At 53.6% G+C, this 25,259-nt stretch overlaps 1 protein-coding gene across 2 annotated transcripts in view; it reads right to left on the bottom strand.

Moving 5' to 3' along the window:
- Nucleotides 1–25,259, bottom strand: part of apbb3 (amyloid beta (A4) precursor protein-binding, family B, member 3) — a 127,329-nt gene that overhangs the window by 34,572 nt on the left and 67,498 nt on the right. For both annotated transcript variants that reach the window (XM_085996002.1, XM_085996003.1), the window contains one exon: nucleotides 12,397–12,524. In XM_085996002.1, coding sequence (XP_085852128.1) covers nucleotides 12,397–12,524 — 128 coding nt within the window. The remainder of the gene's footprint in view (nucleotides 1–12,396; nucleotides 12,525–25,259) is intronic.

The following is a 25,259-nucleotide window of genomic DNA, read 5'->3' as shown; positions in this document are numbered from 1 at the left end:
ACTTGTACAGTTTATCAGTCAATAGATTATAAAAGTGCTGTTATTTATGATGGCACAATATTTTAATTAAAGAAATGGACAAGTTGGAAGAAGACTTAAAGGAAACAGAAATTGGAAACTCTACCTGTCTCTGTCTCCATGGCAGCATGAAGAAAATCAATCGATTAATCAATAAAGTCATAAAGCATTTGAATTAATTGTATATATGATATTGCCAAACCAAAACACAAATCTCAGTTTTACTCAGATAAATAGCTGGATATACCCGGGTACAAATTCCACAGGAGTTCGCAGATCGGCCGCATAACTTTGGTGGAAGATCCCGAATACCTGGGATGGCAGGAATGATGTATGAGGAGAGATTGGGTCGATTGGGCTTGTACTCGCTGGAGTTTAGAAGAATGAGAGGGGATCTCATTGAAACTTATAAAATTCTAACAGGACTAGACAGACTAGATGCAGGAAGGATGTTCCCGATGGCGGGGGAGTCCAGAACCAGGGGTCACAGTCTAAGGATAAGGGGTAAGCCATTTAGGACTGAGATGAGGTGGAATTTCTTCACCACAGAAGGCAGTTGAGGCCAACTTATTAAATATATTCAAGAAGGAGTTGGATATATTTCTTAAGGCTAAAGGGATCAAGGGATATGGGGAGAAAGCAGGGACAGGGTACTGAATTTGGATGATCAGCCATGATCTCATTAAATGGCGGAACAGGCTCAAGGGGCCGAATGGCCTACTCCTGCTCCTATCTTCTATGTTTCTATCCCTGACCTCTGCTGGTTTCATGGTCACAGGAACCTAATTCCTGCTGGTCTTCTGGTCCCAGAGCCCTGACTCCTTCTGGTTCCCAGTCCCAAAGCCCTGACTCCCGCTGGTGTTCCAGTTCCAGAGCTTTGACTTCTACTGGTCTCATGGTCGCAGGGGACCTAATTCCCCCTCTACATTGGGGAGACCGCTTTGAGGAACACCTCCATTCAGTCCGCAAGCGTGACCCTGAGCTTCCGGTCGCCTGTCACTCTAATTCTCCGCTCCACTCCCACTCTGATCTCTCTGTCCTCGGCCTATTACACTGTTCCAATGAAGCTCAGCGTAAGCTCGAGGAACAGCACCTCATCTTTCGATTAGGCACTTTACAGCCTTCTGGACTCAACATCGAGTTCAACAATTTCAGACCAGAACCTCGGCCCCTATATTTTTTGTCCCCTTGTTTTCTCAAATGGCAGCTGTTGATGATTCTGCCATCGCCATTCACACCTCATCTCGAGTCATCTTTTGTGTGTTAACTTGTCCCATTACCTCTCCTTTTGCCTTGCACCATTATCCCTTTTGTCAGTCAATCTCTCCCGCCTTCCAGCCTATCGCCGACCTTCCCTTTGTTCTTTCCCCTCCTCCCTGCCCCTGCTTAAAAATCTCTCTTCTCGAACCTTTTCCAGTTCTGACGAAGGGTCTCCGGCTCGAAACGTTGTCTCTGTTTCTCTCTCCTTGATGCTGCCTGACCTGCTGAGTGTTTCCAGCTTTTTCTGTTGTTATTTGAGCCCTGACCCCTGCTGGTCTACCAGTCCCACAGCCCTGACCCCTGCTGGTCTACCGGTCCCACAGCCCTGACCCCTGCTGGTCTACCGGTCCCACAGCCCTGACCCCTGCTGGTCTACCGGTCCCACAGCCCTGACCCCTGCTGGTCTACCGGTCCCACAGCCCTGACCCCTGCTGGTCTACCGGTCCCACAGCCCTGACCCCTGCTGGCCTACCGGTCCCACAGCCCTGACCCCTGCTTCTCTACCGGTCCCACAGCCCTGACCCCTGCTGGTCTACCGGTCCCACAGCCCTGACCCCTGCTGGTCTACCGGTCCCACAGCCCTGACCCCTGCTGGTCTACCGGTCCCACAGCTCTGACCCCTGCTGGTCTACTGGTCCCGGAGCCCTGACCCCTGCTGGTCTACCAGTCCCAAAGCCCTGACCCCTGCTGGTCTACCGGTCCCACAGCCCTGACCCCTGCTGGTCTACCGGTCCCACAGCCCTGACCCCTGCTGGTCTACCGGTCCCACAGCTCTGACCCCTGCTGGTCTACCAGTCCCACAGCCCTGACCCCTGCTGGTCTACCAGTCCCACAGCCCTGACCCCTGCTGGTCTACCGGTCCCACAGCCCTGACCCCTGCTGGTCTACCAGTCCCACAGCCCTGACTCCTGCTGGTCTACCAGTCCCGAAGCCCTGACTCCTGCTGGTCTACCGGTCGTGGAGCCCTGACCCCTGCTGGTCTACAAGTCCCACAGCCCTGACCCCTGTTGGTCTACCAGTCCCACAGCCCTGACCCCTGCTGGTGTCCCAGAGCCCTGACTCCTGCTGGTCTACCGGTCCCGGAGCCCTGACTCCTGCTGGTCTACTGGTCCCGGAGCCCTGACTCCTGCTGGTCTACCGGTCCCGGAGCCCTGACTCCTGCTGGTCTACTGGTCCCGGAGCCCTGACTCCTGCTGGTCTACCAGTCCCACAGCCCTGACTCCTGCTGATCTACCGGTCCCGGAGCCCTGACTCCTGCTGGTCTACCGGTCCCGGAGCCCTGACTCCTGCTGGTCTACCGGTCCCGGAGCCCTGACTCCTGCTGGTCTACAGTTCCCGGAGCCCTGACTCCTGCTGGTCTACCGGTCCCGGAGCCCTGACTCCTGCTGGTCTACTGGTCCCGGAGCCCTGACTCCTGCTGGTCTACCAGTCCCACAGCCCTGACTCCTGCTGGTCTACCAGTCCCACAGCCCTGACTCCTGCTGATCTACCGGTCCCGGAGCCCTGACTCCTGCTAGTCTCCTGGTTCCAGAGCCCTGACTCCTGCTGCTGTCCTGGACCCAGAGCCCTGACTTAATATACATTAATGACTTGGACTTGGGGGTACAAGGCACAATTGCGAAATTTGCAAGTGACACGAAAGTTGGAAGTCTAGGAAATAGTGAGGAAGATAGTGATAGACTTCAAGAGGACATAGACAAGTTGGTGGACTGGGCAGCCACATGGCAGATGAAATTCAATGCAGAAAAGTGTGAGGTGATACATTTTGTTCGGAAGAATGAGGAGAGACAATACACACTAAATGGTTCAATCTTAAAGGGGTGCAGGAATAGAGCGACCTGGGGGTGTTTGTGCACAAATCTTCGAAGGCGGCAGGACAGGTTAACAAAGCAGTTAATAAAGCACGTGGGATCCTGGGCTTCATAAATAGAGGCAGAGAGTACAAAAGCCAGGAGGTTATGATGAACCTTTATAAAACACTGGTTCGGTCTCAGCTGGAGTATTGTGTTCAATTCTGGGCACCACACTTTAGGAAGGACCTGAAGGCTTTGGAGAGAGTACAGAAGAGATTTACTAGAATGGTTCCAGGGATGAGGGATTACAGTTACGTGGATGGACTGGAGAAGCTGGGGTTGTTCTCCTTCGAGCAGAGAAGGTTGAGAGGAGATTTGATAGAGGTGTTCAAAATCACGAAGGGTTTAGATAGAGTAAATAAAGAGCCCTGCCTCCGATCTAGTTTCTTTTCTTTCCAGTTTTGAAGAAGGGTCCAACCCGAAACGTCAACTCAAATTTCTCTCCACGGATGTTGCCTGACCTGCTGAGTTTTTCCAGCATTTTCTGTTGTTATTTTAAATAAAGAGAGACTGTTTCCAATGGCTGAAGGGCCGATAACCAGAGGGCACAGGTTGAAGGTGATTGGCCAAAGAACCAGAGGCGACATGAGGAAAAACTTTTTTACGCAGCGAGTGGTTAGGATTTGGAATGCGCTGCCTGATAGGGCGGTGGATACAGATTCAATAGTAGCCTTCAAAAGGGAATTGGATAAATACTTGAAGGAGAACAAATTGCAGGGTTATGGGGAAAGAGCGGGGGAGTGGGACTAACTGGATTGCTCTACGAAAGAGCCGGCGCAGACTCGATGGGTGGAATGGCCTCCTGTGCTGTACTATTCTATGACTCCTGCTGGTGTCATAGAGTCATAGTCATAGAGTCATAGAGTAATACAGCACGGATAGAGGCCCTTCGGCCCATCGTGTCCGCGCCGGCCATCAAGCCCTGTCTAATCTAATCCCATATTCCAGCATTTGGCCCGTAGCCTTGTATGCTATGGCATTTCAAGTGCACATCCAAATGCTTCTTAAATGTTGTGAGGGTTTCTGCCTCCACAACCCTTTCAGGCAGTGAGTTCCAGATTCCAACCACCCTCTGGGTGAAAAAGTTCTTTCTCAAATCCCCTCTAAACCTCCCGCCCTTTACCTTGAATCTATGCCCCCTAGTTATTGACCCCTCTACTAAGGGAAAAAGCTCCTCAGCATCCATCCTATCTATGCCCCTCATAATTTTGTACACCTCAATCATGTCCCCCCTCAGCCTCCTCTGCTCCAAGGAAAACAAACCCAATCTGCCCAGTCTCTCTTCATAGCTGAAGCGCTCCAGCCCTGGTAACATCCTGGTGAACCTCCTCTGCACCCTCTCTAACGCGATCACATCCTTCCTGTAGTGTGGCGATCAGAACTGCACACAGTATTCCAGCTGTGGCCTAACCAGTGTTTTATACAGCTCCATCATAACCTCCTTGCTCTTATATTCAATGCCTCGGCTAATGAAGGCAAGTATCCCATATGCCTTTTTTACCACCTTATCCACCTGTTCCGCCGCCTTCAGGGATCTGTGTACTTGCACACCCAGATCCCTCTGACCCTCCGTCTTGCCTAGGGTCTTACCATTCATTGTGTATTCCTTTGCCTTGTTAGTCCCCCCAAAGTGCATCACCTCGCACTTTTCCGGGTTAAATTCCATTTGCCACTGTTCCGCCCATCTGACCAACCCATCTATATTGTCCTGCAGACTGAGGCTACCCTCCTCGCTATTTACCACCCTACCAATTTTTGTATCATCCGCGAACTTACTGATCATACCCTTTACATTCATATCCAAGTCATTAATGTAGACAACAAACAGCAAGGGACCCAGCACCGATCCCTGTGGTACCCCACTGGCCACAGGCTTCCAGTCACAAAAACAACCTTCGACCATCACCCTCTGCCTTCTGCCACTAAACCAGTTTTGTATCCAATGTGCCAAGGCACCCTGGATTCCATGGGCTCTTACCTTCTTGACCAGTCTCCTGTGCGGGACTTTATCGAAGGCCTTACTGAAATCCATGTATACCACATCCACTGCGTTACCCTCATCCACACACCTAGTCACCCCCTCAAAAAATTCAATCAAATTAGTCAGACATGATCTTCCCTTGACAAAGCCATGTTGACTATCCCTGATTAATCCTTGCCTCTCCAAGTGGAGACAAATTTTGTCCCTCAGGATTTTTTCCAATAATTTTCCTACCACTGATGTTAGGCTCACTGGCCTGTAGTTCCCCGGTTTTTCCCTACTACCCTTCTTGAATAATGGTACTACATTAGCGGTTCTCCAGTCCTCTGGCACATCCCCTGTGGCCAGAGAGGTCCTGAATATATGTGTTAGAGCCCCCGCAATCTCCTCCTTTGCCTCACACAGCAGCCTGCGATACATTTCATCCGGGCCTGGGGATTTATCCATTTTTAGGCCAGCTAAAACCACCAATACCTCCTCCCTCTCGATGTTAATATGTTCGAGCATATCACAGTCCCCCCGCCCTATTTCTATGTCTACATCGTCCTTCTCCATAGTGAAAACAGATGCAAAAAATTCATTTAGAACCCCTCCTACATCTTCCGGCTCCACACACAGATTGCCACTTTTGTCCCTAATGGGCCCTATTTTTTCCCTAGTTATCCTCTTACCCTTAATATACTTATAAAACATCTTCAGATTTTCCTTTATTTTGCTCGCCAGTGTTACTTCATGGCCCCTCCTTGATCTCCTAATTTCTTTTTTAAGTATCCCCCTGCACTTTTTGTACTCCTCTAGGGCTTCCTCCGTCTTTAGCCTTTTGTATCTACCAAAAGCCCTCCTTTTTTTCCTAATCCATTCTCGTATATCCTGGTTCCAGAGTCCTGACTCCCGCTGTGTTGCTGGTCCGAAGCTTAAAGGCAGAGGTAGATGGATGGTAAATTCCATCAGGTATTGGAGAGTCAGGTACCAGCTACTTATCTGGATCAGGGACCTCGACTCCGTGAGAAATCAATGAAAACATCAAATTTAATTTTAATTGATTTAAGCTAAACGTGGCTCTGGTTGCCATGAAAACTCTTAGTTTATCAGCATGGATAACGAGGATCATGGATATTCAAGTGTGGATAGTCGAGGTATCCGGTGGGGTTAACTAACTGCAGATAATGTGGGTGTGCTGGATTATTCAGTATTGATAGTCATTGAGGAGGTCGGTCGGGGCCTGTGTCAAGAGAATATGGGGTGCAAGTGTTTGTTCGAACATAATAAAAGTCAAAAATGAGAAAATTCCATTCAGAACATCGAATCCTCTCAACCTAATACTCTGACTCTTCCATTCAACCCACTCCCTCCAGTACCCCAACTCTCCCATCAAACCCACTCCCTCCAGTACCCCAACTCTCCCATCGAACGCCCTCCCTCCAGTACCCCAACTCTCCCATCCATCCCACTCCCTCCAGTACCCCAACTCTCCCATCGAATCCCGTCCCTCCAGTACCCCAACTCTCCCATCGAACCCTCTCCCTCCAGTAACCCGACTCTCCCATCGAACCCTCTCCCTCCAGTACCCCAACTCTCCCATCGAACGACATCCCTCCAGTACCCCAACTCTCCCATCGAACCCTCTCCCTCCAGTACCCCAACTCTCCCATCGAACGCCCTCCCTCCAGTACCCCAACTCTCCCATCGAACCCACTCCCTCCAGTACCCCAACTCTCCCATCGAACGACATCCCTCCAGTACCCCAACTCTCCCATCGAACCCTCTCCCTCCAGTAACCCGACTCTCCCATCGAACCCCCTCCCTCCAGTACCCCAACTCTCCCATCGAACCCCCTCCCTCCAGTACCCCGACTCTCCCATCGAACCCTCTCCCTCCAGTACCCCGACTCTCCCATCGAACCCTCTCCCTCCAGTACCCCGACTCTCCCATCGAACCCACTCCCTCCAGTACCCCAACTCTCCCATCGAACCCACTCCCTCCAGTACCCCAACTCTCCCATCGAACCCCCCCTCTCCCTCCAGTACCCCGACTCTCCCATCGAACCCACTCCCTCCAGTACCCCGACTCTCCCATCGAACCCACTCCCTCCAGTACCCCAACTCTCCCATCGAACCCACTCCCTCCAGTACCCCAACTCTCCCATCGAACCCACTCCCTCCAGTACCCCAACTCTCCCATCGAACCCCCTCCCTCCAGTACCCCTACTCTCCCATCGAACCCCCTCCCTCCAGTACCCCAACTCTCCCCATCGAACCCTCTCCCTCCAGTACCCCGACTCTCCCATCGAACCCTCTCCCTCCAGTACCCCAACTCTCCCATCGAACCCTCTCCCTCCAGTACCCCTACTCTCCCATCGAACCCTCTCCCTCCAGTACCCCAACTCTCCCATCGAACCCACTCCCTCCAGTACCCCAACTCTCCCATCGAACCCTCTCCCTCCAGTACCCCAACTCTCCCATCAAACCCACTCCCTCCAGTACCCCAACTCTCCCATCGAACCCACTCCCTCCAGTACCCCAACTCTCCCATCGAACCCTCTCCCTCCAGTACCCCAACTCTCCCATCGAACCCACTCCCTCCAGTACCCCAACTCTCCCATCGAACCCACTCCCTCCAGTACCCCAACTCTCCCATCGAACCCTCTCCCTCCAGTACCCCAACTCTCCCATCGAACCCTCTCCCTCCAGTACCCCAACTCTCCCATCGAACCCACTCCCTCCAGTACCCCAACTCTCCCATCGAACCCACTCCCTCCATTAACCCGACTCTCCCATCGAACCCCCTCCCTCCAGTACCCCAACTCTCCCATCGAACCCTCTCCCTCCAGTACCCCAACTCTCACATCGAACCCCCTCCCTCCAGTACCCCAACTCTCCCATCGAACCCTCTCCCTCCAGTACCCCAACTCTCCCATCGAACCCTCTCCCTCCAGTACCCCAACTCTCCCCATCGAACCCACTCCCTCCAGTACCCCAACTCTCCCATCGAACCCACTCCCTCCAGTACCCCAACTCTCCCATCGAACCCTCTCCCTCTAGTACCCCAACTCTCCCATCGAACCCTCTCCCTCTAGTACCCCAACTCTCCATTTATATACTTTCCCTCCAGTAGCCTAACTTTCCCATCGATCCCCATCCTCTGGTACCCTGACTCTCCCATCAAACCCTCTCCCTCTAGTACCCTGACTCTCCCATCAAACCCTCTCACTCCAGTACCCAACTATCCCATTAAATCCTTTCCATCCAATAACCTAACTCTCCCATCGATGCCCCTCCCTCCAGTACCCTGACTCTCCTATCCAACTCTTCCCCTCCAGTAGCCTCACTCTCCCATTGAATCCTGTCCTCCAGTAATCTATCTCTCCTGGCCCAGCAGATTATTGCAGACATAGAATTATATAGGATATATACGGTACAGAAACAGGCCATTCGACCCAACCAGTCCATGCCAGTGTTTCTGCTCCACACGAGCCTCCTCCCGTCTTTCCTCATCTAAATCTATCAGCGTAACCCTCTACTCCCTTCTCCCTCATGTGCTTGTCTAGCCTCCCCTTAAATGCATCTATACTATTCGCCTCAACCACTCCCTGTGGTAGCGAGTTCCACATTCTCACCACTCTCTGGGTAAAGAAGTTTCTCCTGAATTCCCTATTGGATTACCCACATGGTATCATCCTTGTAAATCATTTTTGCACCCTCTAAATGGTTCTATATCCCTTTTATAATATGGCGACCAGAATTGTATACAGCACTCCAAGTGTGGTCTAACCAAGGTTCGATACAGGTTTAGCATAGCTTTTCAATTCTATCCCTCTAGAAATAAATGCTAGTGCTTGCTTTGTTTTTTATGGTTTTATTAACCGGCGTCGCTACTTTTCGTGATTTGTGTATTTGTACTCCAAATTCCCTTTGCTCTTCTACCCCATTTAGATTCTCATTTTTTAAGCAGGCATGTACCCTCTCTGTGTGAAGACATTGCCTCTGATATTTGGTCCATTTATTTGCCCCTAATTCGTATATTGGGCTGGCCTCACCATTCTGCCTCCTACCAGAGCCATCTTCAGGATTTCCGTCATCAAACCGTGTGCTATTTTATACCTTGTGGTGAGGTCCCCCGTTAGCCTTCCGGTGAAAATGGGAGTTTTTAGCCTTCCCCTCAAAACCTCCCGGCTTTAGACCCGTGAATAACCGATAATCGGCAGGTTAGTTAGAAACCCAAGCACTAGGCAGAAGGGAGGGTGGGCGGAGGTGGGTGGCGGGGTGTGGAGGGGTAGTGTAGATTTTATACTTTCCGCCCAGGAGTAGGGACCGCCTGATTTTAACTTCCATTGAACTATTTCACCCCCAAGAACATAGTCTTACATAGTATTTACAGCACTGAAAGAGGCCATTCCGCCCAGCCACTCCATGTGGTGTTTGTGCTCCACACGAGCCTCCTCCCACCCTATCACCATATCCCTCTATTCCTTTCTCCCTTAAATGCATCGATACTATTCACCTCAACCACTCCCTGTGGTAGCGAGTTCCACATTCTCACCACTCTCTGGGTAAAGAAGTTTCTCCTGAATTCCCCATTGGATTTATCAGTGACTATCTTCTATTGATGGTCCCTAGTTCTGGTCTCGCCCCCAAGTGGAAACATCTTCTCTACGTCTACCCTATCGAAACCCTCTCATAATTTTAAAGACCTCGATCAGGTCACCCCTCAGCCTTCTCTTTTCTAGAGAAAAGAGCCCCAGCCTGTTCAAGTAACAAGTTGAAAATCTATCCTCGTGAGTTCAGAACGCATCAGAAAGATTGTATTCAATCATTCAATTGCCCCGACTTTTGGCTGGTAACCATGATCAGACTGAGTGCTTGCCAGCCACCTGCACTGGCTGTCCGAGGGGCAATCCCCTCTACCCTGGGAATGTTCGGGGAGGCACTGCACTGTGGAGGAGCGGAGAGAGTTAGGGGTCCACGTACAGGAATCACTAACAGCTAGTGGCCAGGTACAAACAATAATCAAAAAGGCGAATGGAATGTTGGGCTTTATCTGAAGGGAGCTGAAATACAGAGGGGAGGAAGTTATGTTACCCCATTTAGATTCCTATTTAAGTAGACATGTACCCCATGTGGAGTCACTGTGTTCAGTTCTGGGCCCCGCTCCTCAGAAAGGATATATCGGCCTCGGAGGGGGAGCAGCGCAGATTCGCCAGAATGATACCCGGGGGCTGAAAGGGTTAAATTACGAGGACAGGTTGCACAGACTGGGCTTGTATTCCCTCGAGTGTAGAAGATTAAGGGGTGATCTAATCGAGCTGTTTAAGATGATTAAAGGATTCGATCAGGTAGATAGAGAGAAACTATTTCCTCTGGTGGGGGGAGTCCGGAACAAGGGGGCAGAACCTTAAAATGAGAGCCAGGCCGTTCAGGGGTGATGTCAGGAAGCACTTCTTCACACAAAGGGTGCTGTAAATCTGGAACTCTCTCTGCAAAAGGCTGTTGAGGCTGGGGGTCAATTGAAAATTTCAAAACTGAGATTGATAGATTTTTGTTGGGTAAGGGTATTAAGGGTTACAGAACCAAGGCGGGTAGATGGAGTTAAGATACAGATCAGCCGCGATCTAATTGAATGGTGGAACAGGCTCGAGGGGCTGAATGGCCTCCTCCTGTTCCTATGTTGCTCCGTGTTTATAAAACAGAGCCAGCGGAAGCCATGGGATGATGGATGTCACTGATCTCATCAACACCAGCCCACCAAACACATTCGACTGGAATTTCCGCAAGTGCTCTCCGTGATCTCCCACTCGACGTTGGGTGGGAGATTTAGCGGAAATCCCAGATCAGCGGCCTCTAGGACCATTTCTCCAGGATCTCCACCTATCTTCTGCCGGAGATACCAACATTCTGCCCCATAGTCTTCATTCACATTAGCAAAAAAATGATTCTTCCTCTGAGCAGATTTCTCCCCTCCTCGCCTGACTGACTCCTTGCTGGGATTATGGATTCCCTGAGCACCCACTGCCCCCACCCCCCACCCCTCCCACCCTAGGTGCCTTGTTCCTTGCATGGGATCGGGGACAGTAACTGTTATTCGACTGTGGGAGGGAGATCACAGCTGAACTCCGAATCCTGGCGCGGCCAAACGTCCACACATGCGCTGAGTTACTCGGCAGGAAGCCCAGGCTGAATCTGTTCCGCCTTCTCCAGCCCAGAGGCACTGAGGCAAACTGTAGATTTGCCCCTGTCGCCACAGCAGCTGAGAGCAGCACAGGCTAGGGTTCAACACCGAGCAGTGCATTTACTCACTGAGCCAGGGAGGGAAGTAATTACACAGCTCAGGGACGGTTCATAGGATTGCAAAGCCTTTCGCTGAAAGATAAGATTCTATGGGGGGGATTGACAGGGTAGATGCTGAAACGTTGTTTCCCCTGGCTGGAGAGTCTAGAACTAGGGGGCATAGTCTCAGGATAAGGGGTCGGCCATTTAGGACTGAGATGAGGAGAAATTTCTTCACTCAGAGGGTGGTGAATCTTTGGAATTCTCTACCCCAGAGGGCTGTGGAGGCTCAGTCGTTGAGTATATTCAAGGCTGAGATCGATAGATTTTTGGACTCTAGGGGAATCAAGGGATATGGGGATCGGGTGGGAAAGTGGAGTTGAGGTCGAAGATCAGCCATGATCTCATTGAATGGAGCAGGCTCAAGGGGCCGAAGGGCTGACTCCTGCTCCTAATTCTGATGTTCTTATCTTCATGTACTCGCGATGATGTAAAGTGTGCGTTCCGGTCCTCAATTCGTCTAGCCCCGTGTCGGTACTAAGTTGATGAAGTTTGCATCTGTCTGGCGTTCCTTGCAGATTGCCAAACCATCTTCCAGTACCGACCAGAGGAAGTCGTCACGTTGCTGCAGCACGTTAGCTCCCTGGGAGGCTGTGTCAATTCACCGAGTATGAACAAAGGCTGGGGTATTTGTGTGAGCTGAAAGGGTGATGAGTTGAAAGTCCAAATGTTCAGCCCTAATTTAGTTGTAACTCCTGTCCCCTGCGTTTGCCATGTTGAAGCTGGTTAGAACGGGTGCAACTGTAGTTCAAATTCAGATGTGCCTTATTTGCTATTGATGAAAATTTATCAGAACCTTAATCAACAACAAATGTCCCCACATCCCAAGACATAACGGCAAGGGAAAAGGATGCTTATGTCTTAGAAACCGGGTTTTAATTTAGAAACACCTTCACAGTCCGTTCAACAGAATGTTTTACCTCACCCGAGATTACAAAGGGACTAAGAACCTTAAACTCACCTGCCATTGTTACAACCAACTCCCCACACACGAATGTTGATGATTGGTTGAGAATGAATCAGACTGTGGTCCACAGGGTCCACTAGGCTCAGAGTGTCCTTCCTGAGAACCATCACCATATCCTGACCCTGCATTAAGAACATCAAAAGTGTCAAGAATCAGAAAAGGACATCCGACCCAAGGTTTGTCCCACAAGTATTGCACCACACCCAGTCCGACATCACACTCACCCAGTCCAACATCACACTCACCCAGTCCAACATCACACTCACCCAGCCCGACATCACACTCATCCAGTCCAACATCACACTCACCCAGTCCAACATCACACTCACCCAGCCCGACATCACATTCACCCAGTCCAACATCACACTCACCTAGTCCAACATCACACTCACCCAGCCCAACATCACACTCACCCAGTCCGATATCACACTCACCCAGCCCGACATCACACTCACCCAGCACAACATCACACTCACCCAGTCCAACATCACACTCACCCAGTCCGACATCACACTCACCCAGCACAACATCACACTCACCCAGTCCGACATCACACTCACCCAGCACAACATCACACTCACCCAGCCCAACATCACACTCACCCAGTCCGACATCCCACTCACCCAGCACAACATCACACTCACCCAGCACAACATCACACTCACCCAGTCCAACATCACACTCACCCAGCACAACATCACACTCACCCAGCACAACATCACACTCACCCAGTCCAACATCACACTCACCCAGTCCAACATCACACTCACCCAGCCCAACATCACACTCACCCAGCCCAACATCACACTCACCCAGTCCAACATCACACTCACCCAGTCCGACATCACACTCACCCAGTCCAAATCACACTCGCCCAGTCCAACATCACACTCACCCAGTCCAACATCACACTCACCCAGTCCAAGTTCACACTCACCCAGCCCAACATCACACTCACCCAGTCCAACATCACACTCACCCAGTCCGACATCACACTCACCCAGTCCGACATCACACTCACCCAGTCCAACATAACACTCACCCAGTCTGACATCACACTCACCCAGTCCGACATCACACTCACCCAGCCCTACATCACACTCACCCAGTCTGGCATCACACTCACCCAGCCCGACATCACACTCACCCAGTCCGACATCACACTCACCCAGTCCGACATCACACTCACCCAGTCCAACATCACACTCACCCAGTCCGACATCACACTCACCCAGCCCAACATCACACTCACCCAGCCCGACATCACACTCACCCAGCCCGACATCACACTCACCCAGTCCGACATCGCACTCACCCAGTCCGACATCACACTCACCCAGTCCGACATCACACTCACCCAGCCCAACATCACACTCACCCAGTCCAACATCACACTCACCCAGTCCGACATCACACTCACCCAGCCCGGCATCACGCTCACCCAGTCCGACATCACACTCACCCAGCCCGATATCACACTCACCCAGTCCGACATCACACTCACCCAGTCCGATATCACACTCACCCAGTCCGACATCACACTCACCCAGCCCAACATCACACTCACCCAGTCCGACATCACACCCGCACAGTCCGATATCACACTCACCCAGTCCGACATCACACTCACCCAGTCCGACATCACACTCACTCAGTCAAACATCACACTCACCCAGTCCGATATCACACTCACCCAGTCCGACATCACACTCACCCAGCCCAACATCACACTCACCCAGTCCGACATCACACCCGCACAGTCCGATATCACACTCACCCAGTCCGACATCACACTCACCCAGTCCAACATCACACTCACCCAGTCCGACATCACACTCACCCAGTCCAACATCACACTCACCCAGCCCGACATCACACTCACCCAGTCTAACATCACACTCACCCAGCCCGACATCACACTCACCCAGCCCAACATCACACTCACCCAGTCCAACATCACACTCACCCAGCCCGACATCACACTCACCCAGCCCAACATCACACTCACCCAGCCCGACATCACACTCATCCAGTCCAACATCACACTCACCCACTCCGACATCACGCTCACCCAGTCCGACATCACACTCACCCAGTCCGACATCACACTCACCCAGCCCGACATCACACTCACCCAGCCCAACATCACACTCACCCAGCCCGACATCACACTCACCCAGTCCAACATCACACTCACCCAGCCCGACATCACACTCACCCAGTCCGACATCACACTCACCCAGTCCAACATCACACTCACCCACTCCGACATCACACTCACCCAGCCCGACATCACACTCACCCAGTCCGACATCACACTCACCCAGCCCTACATCACACTCACCCAGCCCGACATCACACTCACCCAGTCCAACATCACACTCACCCAGTCCAACATCACACTCACCCAGCCCGACATCACACTCACCCAGTCCAACATCACACTCACCCAGTCCCACATCACACTCACCCAGTCCAACATCACACTCACCCAGCCCGACATCACACTCACCCAGTCCGACATCACACTCACCCAGTCCGACATCACACTCACCCAGACCGACATCACACTCACCCAGTCCAACATCACACTCACCCAGCCCGATATCACACTCACCCAGTCCTACATCACACTCACCCAGTCCAACATCACACTCACCCAGTCCGACAACACACTCACCCAGTCCGACATCACGCTCACCCAGTCCTACATCACACTCACCCAGTCCAACATCACACTCACCCAGCCCGACATCACACTCACCCAGTCCAACATCACACTCACCCAGTCCAACATCACACTCACCCAGTCCCACATCACACTCACCGAGTCCGACATCACACTCACCCAGTCCGACATCACACTCACCCAGTCCGACATCACACTCATCCAGTCCAACATCACACTCACCCAGCCCGACATCACACTCACCCAGCCCAACATCACACTCACCCAGCCCGACATCACACTCACCCAGCCCGAAATCACACCCACCCAGTTCAACATCACACTCACCCAGCCCAACATCACACTCACCCAGCCCGACATCACACTCACCCAGCCCGAAATCACACCCACCCAGTCCGACATCACACTCACCCAGTTCAACATCACACTCACCCAGCCCGACATCACACTTACCCAGCCCAACATCACACTCGCCCAGTCCGACATCACACTCACCCAGTCCAAATCACACTCGCCCAGTCCAACATCACACTCACCCAGCCCAACATCACACTCACCCAGTCCAAAATCACACTCACCCAGTCCGACATCACACTCACCCAGTCCGACATCACACTCACCCAGTCCAACATCACACTCACCCAGTCCGACATCACACTCACCCAGCCCGACATCACACTCACCCACTCCGGCATCACACTCACCCAGTCCAACATCACACTCACCCAGCCCGACATCACACTCACCCAGTCCGACATCACACTCACCCAGTCCGACATCACACTCAACCAGTCCGACATCACACTCACCCAGTCCGACATCACACTCACCCAGTCCAACATCACACTCAACCAGTCCGACATCACACTCACCCAGTCCGACATCACACTCACCCAGTCCAACATCACACTCAACCAGTCCGACATCACACTCACCCAGTCCAAAATCACACTCACCCAGTCCGACATCACACTCACCCAGTCTAACATCACACTCACCCAGTCCGACATCACACTCACCCAGTCCTACATCACACTCACCCAGTCAAACATCACACTCACCCAGTCCAACATCACACTCACCCAGCCCAACATCACACTCACCCAGTCAAACATCACACTCACCCAGCCCGACATCACACTCACCCAGTCCGACATCACACTCACCCAGCCCGACATCACACTCACCCAGTCCAACATCACACTCACCCAGTCCGACATCACACTCACCCAGCCCGACATCACACTCACCCAGTCCGACATCACACTCACCCAGTCCAAAATCACACTCACCCAGTCCGACATCACACTCACCCAGCCCGACATCACACTCACCCAGTCCGACATCACACTCACCCAGTCCTACATCACACTCACCCAGTCAAACATCACACTCACCCAGTCCAACATCACACTCACCCAGTCCGACATCACACTCACCCAGCCCGACATCACACTCACTCAGTCCAACATCACACTCACCCAGTCCGACATCACACTCACCCAGCCCGACATCACACTCACCCAGTCCGACATCACACTCACCCAGCCCGACATCACACTCACCCAGTCCGACATCACACTCACCCAGTCCGACATCACACTCACCCAGCCCGACATCACACTCACCTAGTCCGACATCACACTCACCCAGCCCAACATCACACTCACCCAGTCTGACATCACACCCACACAGTCCGACATCACACTCACCCAGTCCGACATCACACTCACCCAGTCCAACATCACACTCACCCAGTCCAACAGCACACTCACCCAGCCCGACATCACACTCACCCAGTCCAACATCACACTCACCCAGTCCTACATCACACTCACCCAGTCCAACATTACACTCACCCAGTCCGACATCACACTCACCCAGCCCGACATCACACTCACCCAGCACAACATCACACTCACCCAGTCCAACATCACACTCACCCAGTCTGACATCACACTCACCCAGCGCGACATCACACTCACCCAGCACAACATCACACTCACCCAGTCCGACATCACACTCACCCAGCACAACATCACACTCACCCAGCCCAACATCACACTCACCCAGTCCGACATCACACTCACCCAGCGCAACATCACACTCACCCAGTCCGACATCACACTCACCCAGTCCGACATCACACTCACCCAGTTCAACATCACACTCAACCAGCCCAACATCACACTCACCCAGCCTGACATCACACTCACCCAGTCCGACATCACACTCACCCAGTCCAAATCACACTCGCCCAGTCCAACATCACACTCACCCAGTCCAACATCACACTCACCCAGTCCAACATCACACTCACCCAGCCCAACATCACACTCACCCAGTCCAACATCACACTCACCCAGCCCAACATCACACTCACCCAGTCCAAAATCACACTCACCCAGTCCGACATCACACTCACCCAGTCCGACATCACACTCACCCAGTCACACATCACACTCACCCAGTCCGACATCGCACTCACCCAGTCCGACATCACACTCACCCAGTCCGACATCACACTCACCCAGTCCGACATCACACTCACCCAGTCCGACATCACACTCACCCAGTCCGACATCACACTCACCCAGTCCGACATCACACTCACCCAGTCCGACATCACACTCACCCAGTCCGACATCACACTCACCCAGTCCGACATCACACTCACCCAGTCCGACATCACACTCACCCAGTCCGACATCACACTCACCCAGTCCAACATCACACTCACCCAGTCCAACATCACACTCAACCAGTCCGACATCACACTCACCCAGTCCGACACCACACTCACCCAGCCCGACATCACACTCACCCAGTCCAACATCAGACTCACCCAGCCCAACATCACACTCACCCAGCCCGACATCACACTCACCCACTCCGGCATCACACTCACCCGGTCCAACATCACACTCACCCAGTCCGACATCACACTCACCCAGTCCGACATCACACTCACCCAGTCCGACATCACACTCACCCAGTCCGACATCACACTCACCCAGCCCAACATCACACTCACCCAGCCCGACATCGCACTCACCCAGTCCGACATCGCACTCACCCAGTCCGACATCACACTCACCCAGCCCGACATCACACTCACCCAGTCCAACATCACACTCACCCAGTCCGACATCACACTCACCCAGTCCAACATCACACTCACCCAGCCCAACATCACACTCACCCAGTCCGACATCACACTCACCCAGTCCGACATCGCACTCACCCAGTCCGACATCGCACTCACCCAGTCCGACATCACACTCACCCAGTCCGACATCACACTCATCCAGTCCAACATCACACTCACCCAGCCCTACATCACACTCACCCAGTCCAACATCACACTCACCCAGTCCGACAACACACTCACCCAGTCCGACATCACGCTCACCCAGTCCTACATCACACTCACCCAGTCCAACATCACACTCACCCAGCCCGACATCACACTCACCCAGTCCAACATCACACTCACCCAGTCCAACATCACACTCACCCAGTCCCACATCACACTCACCGAGTCCGACATCACACTCACCCAGTCCGACATCACACTCACCCAGTCCGACATCACACTCATCCAGTCCAACATCACACTCACCCAGCCCGACATCACACTCACCCAGCCCAACATCACACTCACCCAGCCCGACATCACACTCACCCAGCCCGAAATCACACCCACCCAGTTCAACATCACACTCACCCAGCCCAACATCACACTCACCCAGCCCGACATCACACTCACCCAGCCCGAAATCACACCCACCCAGTCCGACATCACACTCACCCAGTTCAACATCACACTCACCCAGCCCGACATCACACTTACCCAGCCCAACATCACACTCGCCCAGTCCGACATCACACTCACCCAGTCCAAATCACACTCGCCCAGTCCAACATCACACTCACCCAGCCCAACATCACACTCACCCAGTCCAAAATCACACTCACCCAGTCCGACATCACACTCACCCAGTCCGACATCACACTCACCCAGTCCAACATCACACTCACCCAGTCCGACATCACACTCACCCAGCCCGACATCACACTCACCCACTCCGGCATCACACTCACCCAGTCCAACATCACACTCACCCAGCCCGACATCACACTCACCCAGTCCGACATCACACTCACCCAGTCCGACATCACACTCAACCAGTCCGACATCACACTCACCCAGTCCGACATCACACTCACCCAGTCCAACATCACACTCAACCAGTCCGACATCACACTCACCCAGTCCGACATCACACTCACCCAGTCCAACATCACACTCAACCAGTCCGACATCACACTCACCCAGTCCAAAATCACACTCACCCAGTCCGACATCACACTCACCCAGTCTAACATCACACTCACCCAGTCCGACATCACACTCACCCAGTCCTACATCACACTCACCCAGTCAAACATCACACTCACCCAGTCCAACATCACACTCACCCAGCCCAACATCACACTCACCCAGTCAAACATCACACTCACCCAGCCCGACATCACACTCACCCAGTCCGACATCACACTCACCCAGCCCGACATCACACTCACCCAGTCCAACATCACACTCACCCAGTCCGACATCACACTCACCCAGCCCGACATCACACTCACCCAGTCCGACATCACACTCACCCAGTCCAAAATCACACTCACCCAGTCCGACATCACACTCACCCAGCCCGACATCACACTCACCCAGTCCGACATCACACTCACCCAGTCCTACATCACACTCACCCAGTCAAACATCACACTCACCCAGTCCAACATCACACTCACCCAGTCCGACATCACACTCACCCAGCCCGACATCACACTCACCCAGTCCAACATCACACTCACCCAGTCCGACATCACACTCACCCAGCCCGACATCACACTCACCCAGTCCGACATCACACTCACCCAGCCCGACATCACACTCACCCAGTCCGACATCACACTCACCCAGTCCGACATCACACTCACCCAGCCCGACATCACACTCACCTAGTCCGACATCACACTCACCCAGCCCAACATCACACTCACCCAGTCTGACATCACACCCACACAGTCCGACATCACACTCACCCAGTCCGACATCACACTCACCCAGTCCAACATCACACTCACCCAGTCCAACAGCACACTCACCCAGCCCGACATCACACTCACCCAGTCCAACATCACACTCACCCAGTCCTACATCACACTCACCCAGTCCAACATTACACTCACCCAGTCCGACATCACACTCACCCAGCCCGACATCACACTCACCCAGCACAACATCACACTCACCCAGTCCAACATCACACTCACCCAGTCTGACATCACACTCACCCAGCGCGACATCACACTCACCCAGCACAACATCACACTCACCCAGTCCGACATCACACTCACCCAGCACAACATCACACTCACCCAGCCCAACATCACACTCACCCAGTCCGACATCACACTCACCCAGCGCAACATCACACTCACCCAGTCCGACATCACACTCACCCAGTCCGACATCACACTCACCCAGTTCAACATCACACTCAACCAGCCCAACATCACACTCACCCAGCCTGACATCACACTCACCCAGTCCGACATCACACTCACCCAGTCCAAATCACACTCGCCCAGTCCAACATCACACTCACCCAGTCCAACATCACACTCACCCAGTCCAACATCACACTCACCCAGCCCAACATCACACTCACCCAGTCCAACATCACACTCACCCAGCCCAACATCACACTCACCCAGTCCAAAATCACACTCACCCAGTCCGACATCACACTCACCCAGTCCGACATCACACTCACCCAGTCACACATCACACTCACCCAGTCCGACATCGCACTCACCCAGTCCGACATCACACTCACCCAGTCCGACATCACACTCACCCAGTCCGACATCACACTCACCCAGTCCGACATCACACTCACCCAGTCCGACATCACACTCACCCAGTCCGACATCACACTCACCCAGTCCGACATCACACTCACCCAGTCCGACATCACACTCACCCAGTCCGACATCACACTCACCCAGTCCGACATCACACTCACCCAGTCCGACATCACACTCACCCAGTCCAACATCACACTCACCCAGTCCAACATCACACTCACCCAGTCCGACATCACACTCACCCAGTCCGACACCACACTCACCCAGCCCGACATCACACTCACCCAGTCCAACATCAGACTCACCCAGCCCAACATCACACTCACCCAGCCCGACATCACACTCACCCACTCCGGCATCACACTCACCCGGTCCAACATCACACTCACCCAGTCCGACATCACACTCACCCAGTCCGACATCACACTCACCCAGTCCGACATCACACTCACCCAGTCCGACATCACACTCACCCAGCCCAACATCACACTCACCCAGCCCGACATCGCACTCACCCAGTCCGACATCGCACTCACCCAGTCCGACATCACACTCACCCAGCCCGACATCACACTCACCCAGTCCAACATCACACTCACCCAGTCCGACATCACACTCACCCAGTCCAACATCACACTCACCCAGCCCAACATCACACTCACCCAGTCCGACATCACACTCACCCAGTCCGACATCGCACTCACCCAGTCCGACATCGCACTCACCCAGTCCGACATCGCACTCACCCAGTCCGACATCACACTCACCCAGCCCGACATCACACTCACCCAGTCCGACATCACACTCACCCAGTCCGACATCACACTCACCCAGCCCGAGATCACACTCACCCAGCCCGACATCACACTCACCCAGTCCGACATCACACTCACCCAGCCCGACATCACACTCACCCAGTCCGACATCACACTCACCCAGTCCGACATCGCACTCACCCAGTCCGACATCACACTCACCCAGTCCGACATCACACTCACCCAGCCCGACATCACACTCACCCAGTCCAACATCACACTCACCCAGTCCGACATCACACTCACCCAGTCCGACATCACACTCACCCAGTCCGACATCACACTCACCCAGTCCGACATCACACTCACCCAGCCCGACATCACACTCACCCAGTCCGACATCACACTCACCCAGTCCGACATCACACTCACCCAGTCCAACATCACACTCACCCAGTCCGACATCACACTCACCCAGTCCGACATCACACTCACCCAGTCCTACATCACACTCACCCAGTCAAACATCACACTCACCCAGTCCAACATCACACTCACCCAGCCCAACATCACACTCACCCAGTCAAACATCACACTCACCCAGCCCGACATCACACTCACCCAGTCCGACATCACACTCACCCAGCCCGACATCACACTCACCCAGTCCAACATCACACTCACCCAGTCCGACATCACACTCACCCAGCCCGACATCACACTCACCCAGTCCGACATCACACTCACCCAGTCCGACATCACACTCACCCAGTCCAAAATCACACTCACCCAGTCCGACATCACACTCACCCAGCCCGACATCACACTCACCCAGTCCGACATCACACTCACCCAGTCCTACATCACACTCACCCAGTCAAACATCACACTCACCCAGTCCAACATCACACTCACCCAGTCCGACATCACACTCACCCAGCCCGACATCACACTCACCCAGTCCAACATCACACTCACCCAGTCCGACATCACACTCACCCAGCCCGACATCACACTCACCCAGTCCGACATCACACTCACCCAGTCCGACATCACACTCACCCAGCCCGACATCACACTCACCTAGTCCGACATCACACTCACCCAGCCCAACATCACACTCACCCAGTCTGACATCACACCCACACAGTCCGACATCACACTCACCCAGTCCGACATCACACTCACCCAGTCCAACATCACACTCACCCAGTCCAACAGCACACTCACCCAGCCCGACATCACACTCACCCAGTCCAACATCACACTCACCCAGTCCTACATCACACTCACCCAGCCCAACATTACACTCACCCAGTCCGACATCACACTCACCCAGCCCGACATCACACTCACCCAGCACAACATCACACTCACCCAGTCCAACATCACACTCACCCAGTCTGACATCACACTCACCCAGCGCGACATCACACTCACCCAGCACAACATCACACTCACCCAGTCCGACATCACACTCACCCAGCACAACATCACACTCACCCAGCCCAACATCACACTCACCCAGTCCGACATCACACTCACCCAGCGCAACATCACACTCACCCAGTCCGACATCACACTCACCCAGTCCGACATCACACTCACCCAGTTCAACATCACACTCAACCAGCCCAACATCACACTCACCCAGCCTGACATCACACTCACCCAGTCCGACATCACACTCACCCAGTCCAAATCACACTCGCCCAGTCCAACATCACACTCACCCAGTCCAACATCACACTCACCCAGTCCAACATCACACTCACCCAGCCCAACATCACACTCACCCAGTCCAACATCACACTCACCCAGCCCAACATCACACTCACCCAGTCCAAAATCACACTCACCCAGTCCGACATCACACTCACCCAGTCCGACATCACACTCACCCAGTCACACATCACACTCACCCAGTCCGACATCGCACTCACCCAGTCCGACATCACACTCACCCAGTCCGACATCACACTCACCCAGTCCGACATCACACTCACCCAGTCCGACATCACACTCACCCAGTCCGACATCACACTCACCCAGTCCGACATCACACTCACCCAGTCCGACATCACACTCACCCAGTCCGACATCACACTCACCCAGTCCGACATCACACTCACCCAGTCCGACATCACACTCACCCAGTCCGACATCACACTCACCCAGTCCGACATCACACTCACCCAGTCCGACATCACACTCACCCAGTCCGACATCACACTCACCCAGTCCGACACCACACTCACCCAGCCCGACATCACACTCACCCAGTCCAACATCAGACTCACCCAGCCCAACATCACACTCACCCAGCCCGACATCACACTCACCCACTCCGGCATCACACTCACCCAGTCCAACATCACACTCACCCAGTCCGACATCACACTCACCCAGTCCGACATCACACTCACCCAGTCCGACATCACACTCACCCAGTCCGACATCACACTCACCCAGCCCAACATCACACTCACCCAGCCCGACATCGCACTCACCCAGTCCGACATCGCACTCACCCAGTCCGACATCACACTCACCCAGCCCGACATCACACTCACCCAGTCCAACATCACACTCACCCAGTCCGACATCACACTCACCCAGTCCGACATCACACTCACCCAGTCCGACATCGCACTCACCCAGTCCGACATCACACTCACCCAGTCCGACATCACACTCACCCAGCCCGACATCACACTCACCCAGTCCGACATCACACTCACCCAGTCCGACATCACACTCACCCAGTCCGACATCACACTCACCCAGTCCGACATCACACTCACCCAGTCCGACATCACACTCACCCAGTCCGACATCACACTCACCCAGCCCGACATCACACTCACCCAGTCCGACATCACACTCACCCAGTCCGACATCACACTCACCCAGTCCGACATCACACTCACCCAGTCCGACATCACACTCACCCAGTCCGACATCACACTCACCCAGTCCGACATCACACTCACCCAGTCCGACATCACACTCACCCAGTCCGACATCACACTCACCCAGTCCGACATCACACTCACCCAGTCCGACATCACACTCACCCAGTCCGACATCACACTCACCCAGTCCGACATCACACTCACCCAGTCCGACATCACACTCACCCAGCCCGACATCACTCTCACCCAGTCCAACATCACACTCACCCAGCCCGACATCACACTCACCCAGTCCGACATCACACTCACCCAGTCTGACATCACACTCACCCAGTCCGACATCACACTCACCCAGTCCAACATCGCACTCACCCAGCCAAACACCACACTCACCCAGTCCGACATCACACTCACCCAGTCCAACATCACACTCACCCAGCCCGACATCACACTCACCCAGCGCAACATCACACTCACCCAGTCCGACATCACACTCACCCAGCCCAACATCACACTCACCCAGTCCGACATCACACTCACCCAGCCCGACATCACACT

This window comes from Somniosus microcephalus, chromosome 8 (genome assembly GCF_052327205.1).
Source record: "Somniosus microcephalus isolate GS21.2 chromosome 8, FLI_Smic_1.0, whole genome shotgun sequence".
In the NCBI taxonomy this organism is placed as follows: Eukaryota; Metazoa; Chordata; class Chondrichthyes; order Squaliformes; family Somniosidae; genus Somniosus; species Somniosus microcephalus.
This window is presented reverse-complemented; position numbering and strand designations above follow the sequence as displayed.